Here is an 11,319-nt window from a genome sequence, read left to right as displayed (position 1 = left end):
AACCTGATGCGTAGGGAAACTTTCCTTGTAGTTACTCTATTCATAATTCTCACCAAACCCGACTAAACCTTCCTTTTTTGAAACCTGAACCCGACCCGTACCCGATAATTCTGTAACCTCCAAACCCGACCCGAACCCGAAAAAAACTTCGGGTTCGGGTCGGGTTTTGGGTTTGAAAACCCGAGACCCGACCATCTCTAATATTTAGGTTGAGTTAAGGTGAAGATGAATATAAGCCAAACCTCAAATTTTCAAGAGCACAAATCTGGAGAACCGAATACCCATTTGAGCTGAAAATTTAATCGATTGGTCACCACCAGCTAGTGAGCAATCGATTATGTTTTCAGCTCGAACAAATGTTTGGTTCTCCAGATTTGTGCTCTTGAAAATTTGAGGTTTGGCTTCGATTCATCTGCACCTTAATTGAAAGTTTTTTTTTCCCTTATAAACATGTGAAATCATCTCACCTGTAAAAATTCTGAACAGCTTCAGCAAATGAAATGTAGGTAATATGTTGTTGACAAAATGGTAATACGACCTTAATTTAGTTTTACCAAATTAGGATGATAGTATTTTCTAACTCAGAACACCTAGACATAAGAAATGAATGTAATGTTTGAAATGATACTAAAAAAGAAAAAAACTGAATCTCGAAATCAATGTAATCGAATCCATGAATTATGTAATAGAAATGGTCGCTGGATACCTATTATTATTGAGAAAATGAAAAGATTGTCTTCAGTTATAAGGGTTTTCGAAACAAAAACAGCAAATAAAGTTGTTGACCGATGTTCTTTATACCGGTTATATTCATGTATTTCAATCGAGAGAAATCTCTTATCCTTTCTACAAGTCTGAATCACGAAATTTCATACCATTTTATTTCTACACACATGAATGCTTTCATATTTGATTGTGATTGTTGGTCTCTATCTCGTCTGCTGCTAACAAAACAAACTTAATCGAAAATGAAATATAATAGAAAGAAAAACTATCAACACGTGCTCCAAATGAAAATGACTTTCACAAACAAAACGAGTATAATGAATTTAGGGTGTGTTACAAATAGTTCTGAAAAATAAAGCTGGAAATAAATTAGTACCGAATAGAAACGAGATAGCTAACATAAATAAACTTAATGTACACAATAGACATTTGCATTACTTAACTAAAACAACTAGACTTGAACGGATTGCAATTTCTCGGTTTTCTTATTATTCTGGCATCACCTCGCCAAGGTCAACACATAAATTGAGCTAACATCAACCTAGAACCTAATAAATAAGCAAGCCTAAATTATTCAAATGAATAAAATTCTGCAATTGCCTAACAGCAATAATTACAACGAACAAACAAAAATATACTTTCTGTTTCTGGGCTGTGGTCGTGATGATAATTCACCACCATTCTAAAAGAAGCAATGGGACAAGATAGTACATTTCGATAGTGGCATTTCTCTGTATACTACTGTGCAGTAGTAATTCTTTGATGCCAGGCTAGTGGTTCATTGTGTTCACTTCATATAAATACCTAAAAATACATATGTACAGGATGATTCGATAGATAAGCGCTTATCCGATGCCAACGCAATAGCAGTTCACAACACACTCGCTCGCTCGCGGACTGCGATTTCTGATTTCACATGAAACATGCAGTTCAAGTACCCAATAACTCAGTTTTTTGGCGTTTTCTTGATTTCAATTAATTTTATGTATCGTCTTAAAGAGTATCTTCATCCATAAACATCACTGCCTTTTCGCCTGCTACCTCATGCGGTACTGATATGAAATAGAGGATGGAAGAAAACGAGAGGTAAAAAAGAAATGACTATTTTAATCATGCTATGTACAATGTTTTCTTTCGATAAATAGTGCTACGGCTTTCGTGTAGATTCTTCACACAAGTAGGTGCTGCTAACTAATAAGGAAATACTTGCAATATGGATGTTGTGAAATATTGGTGAAAAAAGGCATTCTGTTTTAGTGCAAACTAATGCAACTTAATGATCACAGAAATTTTGGTGACTATCTAAAACAAACATAAAATTTGCAGATTGTGATTTACACTTGTGATAGGTAGATTCGCTAATGGTGATAAGGATAGGTTTTTTTCTTCCATTAGTTGTTGTCATGCGGCAATGCTCATTCCAAAATGTCCAATTACGCTTTTGACTCGTTCATAACATAAACAGCACATACACACAAAACGGTAGGGGAAAATGGTCTGATAGCGGAATCTTTCTAGAAGACCAAATTGGAAATAATTCGATACCCGTTGGGATCGCGTGTGTCGTCCACCACGTTGCTGGTGAGCCATGGGTGGTCAAGAATGTCTTCGCTGGAAAACCGCAGCTCCGGGTCGGATTGCAGCATGTTGATAATGAGGTCACGTACACTGTCTCCGATATTGTTCCAGTACGGTGCCGGGAAGTCAAAGAATCCGTTCAGGATAGCATCGAACAGTTGCTCCTGTTGATTGTCCGGTGACACAAATGGTGGGAAGCCACACAGCAGAATGTACAGTATAATACCGGCTGCCCAGACGTCAATCTACAAATGGTGGGAAAGTTAGCTGACTATCTACATTGGATTTGTAGAAACGTATTCGGACCTTCACTCCGTAGCCAGTTTCCATCAGGATCTCTGGTGCTACATAGGTTGGAGTTCCGCATACCGATAGCAATGGTTCGGTAACTTCGCAGGCCAGTCCAAAATCACCCAATTTCAGCAGTACTACATTGCCATCTTTGTCTAGTTCAACCTTTGAAATGAAAGAAACTATAAGTAGTACTCGACAAGAAACATCAGAAACGGCTATAACCAACCAGTAGGTTCTCCGGTTTGATGTCCCGATGCACGATACTGAGGGCGTGCATGTACGACATGGCAGAAGCCAGATGCTTCATCATGATCTTGGACTGATTTTCCGAAAACCGCGTTACCCTCGTTATGGCATCGAACAGATCGCCACCTCGAACAAGCTCCAGCACCAGGTACATGTTGTTCATCGTTTCGATATCCTGTATCAGCTGGATGATATACGGGTGATTCAACTTCTTCATCACACGAATCTCCGCCGCGAGATAGTGGCCCTAAAAGTAATAAGATTTGAAATATACTTTCATCGACTTTATAAAGAAACTTCTTATGGGAGACTTACCTTGCCTGAGCACTTTGATTTGTCGATAATTTTCAGTGCATGTTCAACGTTTGTTGACCTATCCTTGAGTTTCAGTACCACTGCAAAATTACCATCACCTGGAATCATAAATTTCATTTTGGTGACTTGGTGTTCATAGACATGGATTCTTAACCAGAAAAGAATGTCAGGGTAAATAACGAAATTCGAAATAATACATATGTTAGTATGTTCGCAGTGAAATCTTTTAACCATTAGCGGAAATATTAACGCTAATATCAAGTAACAAACGCAATTAAATTATTTGAAATTAAAGTTTTTCAAATTGATTTTATTTTGTTATCGATTAACTATAGTTTGAGCTACATCGTGACATAAAAATAGATAATAGTATTCAAACATGACTTCCCTTAAATGAGCGGAATCTGGTGCACTGTACAGACAGGTCTCTTATTTAAAGCTGCCTGAAAAAAATATGTGGGCGTAAAGTGCAGGGTGTCCATCCATTCTGGAAAACTTAGGAATTGTAAATGACCGGAAAAAACACGGAAAACACCGAGGAAAATATGCATTTCAAATAAGGGACGATTCAAATATTACGTCCATCGTTTTTCGGGATTTCTAAAACTCCCCTCCCCCCTCTGTCACGCTTTTTCCAATAGTCCATTTTACGAGACGTTTTTGAACAGCTGATTGTTTATTTTATGAATGAAATTTTGACAGTAGGCGGTGTCGTAACGTGTGAAAGTAACAGCAATATCATCAGTGTTGCCGTTTCGTAAAATGGACTATACCTAATACACGCACTGTCATACTTTCTCAGAACCCCCCCCCACCCCCCAAATATGGACGTCATTTTTAGATGAGCCCTAAGAAACTATCGTTCTTTTTTTCAATTTCAAACAATATGGATTTTTTTCAGAAAGTGTACGACTGCCTGTCACTTGAACTTTGCATCATGACTAACTTTTGGTGAGCTGGTAGACAGATAGTTAACGATTAAGATCAGGGGATGAATTCTGAAAACAAATAGAGTATCTCTCACTAATCGCTCTACATAACTATCATTTTTGTCTACACACCATGAGAGTCTGTTTATCGTCTACTGCTATAGCTTTGATTATATCGGAGGGATAACAGTGCATGTTAAACCCATCTTAACAAGCTCCAAACCTGGGGTCACTATTGTTTCTGGGATTGTGTATTATACAAGTGAAGTAAAACACTTACTTCCAGTGGTAAATAAGCGAAAAAAAGTTTTATCATCGTCCTCTCTCTCTCTCTCTTTGGGTCTCTCATTCGCTGTTGTTGTTTATCAGGCTTGTTACAACTTGCGAAACATTGCCGATCATGGAAAGATAATGATACAGATGCGATGTTTTTCTTCGCTTGCTTTGATCATACTTCGAAGTCAATTCAGGACGAATTCTGCAATGCCTTATTAAGATCTTCGAAATATTTCTAGAAGGGTAGGGTCGATAGGGCCAGCAACCTAAGCAAGTTCTTGAAAAAGCGTAGAAACAAAATACAATTTAATCGATCCATAAGCTTAATTTGTAGTTTGAAGTATCTGCTCTCATACCACAGTTGTATTTTGGTAAAAAGATTACTTAGAATTTTGTTGGGAACGTTTTTGAAAAACACTATTTTGTGTATGACTCTACACTATACGGGGCGAAATGCCCACCCCTACGGGGCAATATGAGCCACCATACTAAATCATATTATTTTTATTGGAAAACCGATTGCAAGGCTTAGTTTAGAAAAAGACAATATGTGTGATAAAGTTTTGTACAAAAACTGGGTTGAAGACTGATTTGAATCATGAAAAGGTATGTTTTTCTGACAGTTCAATAAATCATGGTTCTAAGAGCTTCAGTTTTCAAACATTGTCGTTCAAATAAGTTTAACCAGTTAAAAATTCTAGTTTTAATTGAAATCAAGTGCGACGACAATATTACAATGACACTGCAAAAATGACTTGCCATTTTTTATTATCTGTTTTTGTGATAAGATAGCTTTGACCGGCTATGACCATATTGCCCCGTTCCTAGATGTTTCGTATAAATTATGTGTTATTGAAAATTTATTTTAGAATCTATACAATTTCGTGCATATAATGCCTATACATAATGGAAGAACGAACTGCTGTGAAAAAAATTGAAAACAATAAACAAAACTTTATGCAAAGCTTATTTTTACATCTTAAAAGATTTTGGATGTAAAAATAAGGGATTAGTTGCATCAACGTTTCAGATTTGTATCGATATATGAAGTACAAAATCAGATTTTTGCGTGGTTTTCACGGTGGTGGCTAATTGAAGCATACTTTATGAGGTCCTAAGGTTATCGAGATCAAAATCTGTTTTTAAGCTCAAATGAAAGGTGGCCTATTTTACCCCGTATGGCCATACTGCCCCGCCTTCCACATGCCCTTTGCCATGAATCCAAATGGAAATCTAGCACCATTTAAATTATTTACAAATTTTTAATAAGATCTTTGCTGGAATCTTAAAAGAAATCGAATTGATATTTGACCAGTTTCTTGAAAGTTCTGTATTGGGAGATGTACTAATATCTTAGACGGATTTATTGATAATTTTGTTTGGAAGGTTTCTGGGGTTATTAATAATACTGATTTTTGGTGAAGCCTTGTCTAGATAGCTAGTTGGACTAGTCCTTTTTTATGGCAAAGTTCTAACGAGATATTGTATGGATGCATATTTACAGCGATTTTTTCCAATCTTCCCCCACAAATTTCTTGTAAGATTTTTCATGAACTCATGCAAGATCTTTGTTGGATTAATAAATAGCGAGATCCTTTTGGTATTCTTGGTCAGATTATTGTTGAGTACTTGACGAGATTGTTGACCAAATCTTCGATAGAATGCTTGGAAGATGAAATTTTGGATTTTTGTCAAAAGTGTTGTCAGCTTCAGCCGAAAGTAAAATAATATATTTGGAGATATTGTTTTGTTAAAAAAATCTCTTCTTGGATTCAACATGAGTTCCACAAGATCAAGAATTACTCAAGAAACCAGCCATGGACCATGCCTCATCTGTCTAATGCATAGTTTCGAAGGCAATTTTAGAAAGTAATAGATTGGCCCTTCTATAAAAATATAGTCTGAATTTAAACACACAGATCAAAATTTAGTTTATACAATCCCATCATCTCTCTGAACTTCCTATGATTTCTAGTGGATTGATGATTTTTTATCTTTTTTCTTTTTCGAAATTTAAACCGTTTTAGCAAACAGTATTTTAAAAGTTCATTTCAAAATAATTATTTATTTTAAATGTTTCGGGCAACCGGGAAAAATCGAGAATTGAAAAATTTGATTTTGATTGGACACTTTGAAAGTGGATGAAAGCGACGTATACGTAAGGTCTCCTATGTATATGATACAACTTCTCTAAGAAATCCCTGATAAATAACGTGCGACATTTACAGAACTTCTAGAACAAACCCCAAGCATTAATTTGAAAGATTCCTCCAAGAAAAACTACAGGGATTCAATCATCAGTTCCAACTCCAAACACAAAAGTAACTGTTTTGAACTGTCCAAGATTTGTATCTACAGATTCCTTCATAAACTACTTCTAGGGATTCTTCAGGATTTTTGTTAAATGCATCGAAGTATTCGTCCAATAATTTCACACCTTCATGAATTTCTCATGATATTGGTTTGAGATGATTCAACCGGCAGCTGAACGCTTATTTCATAAAGACGATACATAGATACATAATAATAATAAGCTAGATATTCTTCAAGACATTTTTAGTGATATTTAGTGTTGAATTCCAACTACCATTGTCAAAAATCGAGGGATCCTCAAAAACTGTTTGAATCATAACTACCATCAATTTGACAAACCGAATGCAGTTTCTCAACTTACACGACACGAGCTTTCGAATGAACATAAATTTGAACATTTTGGAAGACCAAGTGTAAATAGTGGGCCAGTCTCAGCGAGAATCACTCAGGTGTTTTCAGTGGTATCTATGGAATATTTGGTAAGAACTCTGGAATAATCAATGAAAGTTATTCCGGAAAATCCTTGGTAGTATTCCGAAAACACAACCTTGAAGAATTTGGAGTATTTTTCTTGAAACATTTGAAGAAAAAAATATATGGAGGAATCACTGGAGATTACCCGGTGAAACTCGTTAATACATCTTGTTGAACTTTTCTTAACGACCTAAGTAACAATAAGAGATTCTCTTCACTCTAGCTCTTTTTTGTTTATTACATTACAATACTGAAACCTTTGGATAGTTTTTCACTATAGATCAAAAGCAAAACCCATGGTTATGGATTCGTACAAAAAGCGCATCGGAAAATGTCAATACGGTTGATGATGAAATAGAAAATAAACAAAAAGAGTGTCTCTATGTTAGATAGGACGTTTATAGAAATCAAGAAATCGTCATTCGTGAGAATACTTCGAATAATACCAAACATTCGTGAGATACTTCGAATAATACCAGGAGGTATTTCTAGATAGACAATTTAATTTTTGATTACTAGTAGGTATACCTACTAGTAATCAAAAATTAAATTGTCTATCTAGAAACTATAGTTTTTCTGGTAAAATGCTCGGAAAAAACTAAGGAGATTCATACGCGTTTTTTTTTTAAAGTAATTCTGCAAGATCTGTCTACACCAGCGGATAAAACCAGACTTAAACGATTAACTTTCGATAATTTTAGAGAGATGTGGCAAGACTGTTTAGAGATATATCATAATTTAAGATTCGCATCGATAGGTTGTGTCAAGCGTTTGAAAAAGACTGCAAATCGAAAATGAATACTTGACGAAACTGTTGCTCTTAAAATGTTATTGAATCTTCTATTGAATTAAAATGACTGATGTAGCCAGAGAAAGTAAGTGCCTCTAATTTTGCCTTAAGGTCACATTAATGTCGATCTCTCTCTCCCAGTTTCCTAACTGGTTACTCAAAAAAAATCACCCCACATAAAACTCACCTATTATCGATCCCAGCGTATATTTGCTCTGTAGTTCCAGCGGTAACGAGTCCGGCGAAACGACCCCATTGAGTAGCGTTTCATCCACGCACACGAACGTATCGTTGTGGCTCTTGATGGGCATCTTCGGTTTGGGTCCCGTCCGTGTCGTGTTGCTCCGCAGGGTTTTCTTGTTCGATTGGATTGTCTTTCGCTCCTCCGGCTCCAGCTCGAAGTCGTCGTTCCCAACCCGTTCGTTCCCGTAGGCGAAGAAGACATCCTCTTCGCCGAAGAAATCGGCAAGCTTGAGCACCGGCGCCCCCGTTAGGGTGAACACCTTCCGCACACAGCCGGTGTCCAATTTGACGCATTGCGTGATCGCCTGCAGCACGTGGTCGTACGTTGGACTGTTACGTTTGTTCAGTAGCAACCGAAGAATCTGCAATATGGAATGGCATATATAGATGTACGAGATGATGTGACCAATGCTTCTACATAGTTGTGCAAAGTCTATTTTCGCATAATGGAATTAGGAGTGATTGCAAATAGCCGACGTACCTTACGAGGCTTCACGCCGTTCCTAATTAGAGTTACAAGCCTAGGATGCACAACGGAACTAATTTCTTTGAGAGGTGTTGTTCCGTTGGAGCCATTTTTGATTGGCGATAATGGACGTATTAGCCTAAAATTCATAAAGATGTTCTGATTAAGTTATACGATTTAAGAGCATATTCAAAAATACCAACCTAGACAGTCTATTTGCATTCTTTGCCGTTGAATTACTATTATTGGTAGTGTTGTAATCTATCTTTTTGAAACCTTCATTATTACAGGAACATACGTAGCTTTTACCGTCCTCGAGGTCTTCGAGTTTTTCAATCTTTCTGCCTTCGAGGGTGTAAATTGTCCGAATGGCGCCCGTCAGCGTGACACTATCTTCTAACAGTCTCGTTAGGTCCTCTGTTAGACTATCAAATGACCTATACCGAGTCACACAGATAAAAGTAAAGCAAATTAGCTCATCAATCGATCCAGCCCAAACTCATTAGCGCTTGATTAGCGTTCCCTCACCTATATCTCTCCCCCGATACTGGTATGATGCTACCGGAATAGAACTTATCACCATTCCGATAAAACCGTATTCGCTTGGCTTTTTTCGCCGGCGTCCGGCTGCTTGAGATCCGTTTTTTGAGTGTACTGGATTTGTTGATGGTGCCGCTGATTTCCAGGTCGATCAGCTCCTTCTCCAGTTCGGAATTTGAACTTGTTCGGCTATTGCTCCGACTGAGGGTCGAAGTTGTGTGATTGCTTACCTCCATCGTCGTCTGTTGGCTCCGTGTTGTCCGTGTCTGCTGTGTTGTTGGTGCCGCGTTGTGCTGCCGCACCGCTGCTGCTTGGTTGGGTAACTGCTGTTGGTGATGATGGTTTGGCTCCTTCGGTTGACTCCGTCGTCGTCAAACCACGGAAGACCGTGGAGCCACGGTTCAGTCAGCTGCAAAAAGGAGAAAAATAATAGAACTGTTAGTTCAATAGTGAGATATCTCTGTAGAAATGCAAAGTAGGTAGGTGGAAAATGTGTGGAAAACGTGAATCGACATTAAAAAACTATACAATATTCCTTAGAGTAAACAAGTAAAGCATCGATAAAAAATAGTAAATTAACAGAAGCCTGCATATTATTTACAAAAAATATCTTAATTTGCCCTTGAAAATTTATATAGTAGAGTAAATGCACCTATTTAGCAATATCAGGGTGTAGACCAAAAATTTGAAAAAAATAATTCCTTGACTTTCCCTGACCGTCCAGTCGTTTTCAGAAAAAAAAATCCAGACCACCGAATTGATTAATTTGAACCGTAATTGACTGTTTAACGATAAACTTGCGACGATCGACGCGCCACCATATTTCATATAACGGAGGTTATTAGAACTAACTTTGAGGTGATGATTTGGAGGTTATTTGGAAATTTGGAGGTTAAAATGCCCTCCAAACACTAGCGATTTTGCGGTGGGATGTTGACGTTTGATCACGAATAATCGTATGTAATCGTATGAATAACATTTCGATTTTCTGGAAATATTTCAAGAATATTTTGTTAACAGTTTTTTAGGAATCTCAAAAGCTTTCTTATTTAAAATTCATTTATTTTTTTGAATACTTTTAATTTAGAATGGTCTACAAAATGTTTGACGTCAAATAAATAAATAAATAAATAAATAAATAATTATTTGCGGTTATCGTTACAGGTACTATTACGTTTTATTAAATATTTTAGATTTCCGGTATGATTTGCCTTTGTTTTCTTGTCGAAGGAATTCACCTAGATTCTTAAAGAACTTAAGTCAAGGATTTAATGATGCGCTTATAAAAAGTTTTCTCGTGTCTCTCTTTATTTTGTCGTGCCTCCAGCAATGCACTGAGGAACTCATCGCAGAATTATTCAAATTCTTCTATGAGTATCTTAAAGAAATCTCACAAAATTTCAACGGATTGTCGAAGACATTCCTTCAAACCAAATTCCTTGAAAACAGTCAAGGGTTATTCTGGATTACCAAAGAAATTTCTGCCAAGGAATTATTCGAAAAATCTTGCAGGAATTCTTGAAGTAATATCCGTTCTGAAGCAATTGCGGAATAAATACTTCAGGGAATTATTAGAGGATATTTATGATGAATCTTTAGAAGAATTCGGTCTTATCGATAATTTTGCAGACAATCAACACGTTTGAGGTTGTAGTATACTGCCCATAACTGCATGTCTGTCACATTTGACATTTTTGACAATTTCGAGTTAATAACGGGAAGAGTCATCAAATGATAAATACTTTCGATCAACATACTCAAATTTTTTAGATTGTTCTAGAAATTTCGAAAAAATACCAAGTTGTTTTGTCACATTGGTAATTGTAACCGCATAACAGTCACATTAAGATTATACATGAACCTCATAATGTAGTAGCAATGAAATTATTTTCTGACCATTCACCCAGTATGTGATATAAGTTGGACAAAATTTCATCCTCAAATAAGCACTTTTGAGTTCTTGGCAATTTTTAGAAATTTCAATTGTCTCCCAAACTGCCATAAAATGCACACTTTGTATTCCATTTACTTAATGCCTATTTTTGTCGAATGTTACAAATATGCAGTTATGGGCAGTATACTATTGATAGATATCCTTGACCTCTAGTGAAATTCCCTGACTTTCCAGG

At 36.6% G+C, this 11,319-nt stretch overlaps 1 protein-coding gene across 6 annotated transcripts in view; it reads right to left on the bottom strand.

Moving 5' to 3' along the window:
• Positions 1-778: 778 nt before the first annotated feature.
• The window catches only part of LOC5577427 (serine/threonine-protein kinase GL21140), an 82,974-nt gene continuing 72,433 nt past the window's right edge, over positions 779-11,319 (bottom strand). For 3 of the 6 annotated variants that reach the window (XM_021846974.1, XM_021846973.1, XM_021846976.1), the window contains 8 exons: positions 9,179-9,599; positions 8,854-9,087; positions 8,666-8,789; positions 8,129-8,546; positions 3,160-3,257; positions 2,825-3,091; positions 2,611-2,760; positions 827-2,549 (listed from right to left, as the gene is read on the bottom strand). In XM_021846974.1, coding sequence (XP_021702666.1) covers positions 2,241-2,549; positions 2,611-2,760; positions 2,825-3,091; positions 3,160-3,257; positions 8,129-8,546; positions 8,666-8,789; positions 8,854-9,087; positions 9,179-9,426 — 1,848 coding nt within the window. In that variant the 5' untranslated portion in view covers positions 9,427-9,599 and the 3' untranslated portion in view covers positions 827-2,240. Of the gene's footprint in view, positions 2,550-2,610; positions 2,761-2,824; positions 3,092-3,159; positions 3,258-8,128; positions 8,547-8,665; positions 8,790-8,853; positions 9,088-9,178; positions 9,626-11,319 lie in introns of those variants that run through there. The other 3 variants (XM_021846977.1, XM_021846971.1, XM_021846972.1) reach the window with 3 other exon arrangements.

This window comes from Aedes aegypti, chromosome 2, assembly GCF_002204515.2.
Source record: "Aedes aegypti strain LVP_AGWG chromosome 2, AaegL5.0 Primary Assembly, whole genome shotgun sequence".
Classification (NCBI taxonomy): domain Eukaryota; kingdom Metazoa; phylum Arthropoda; class Insecta; order Diptera; family Culicidae; genus Aedes; species Aedes aegypti.
Note: the sequence above shows the minus strand (reverse complement) of the source record. Positions and strands in the feature narration are given on the sequence as shown.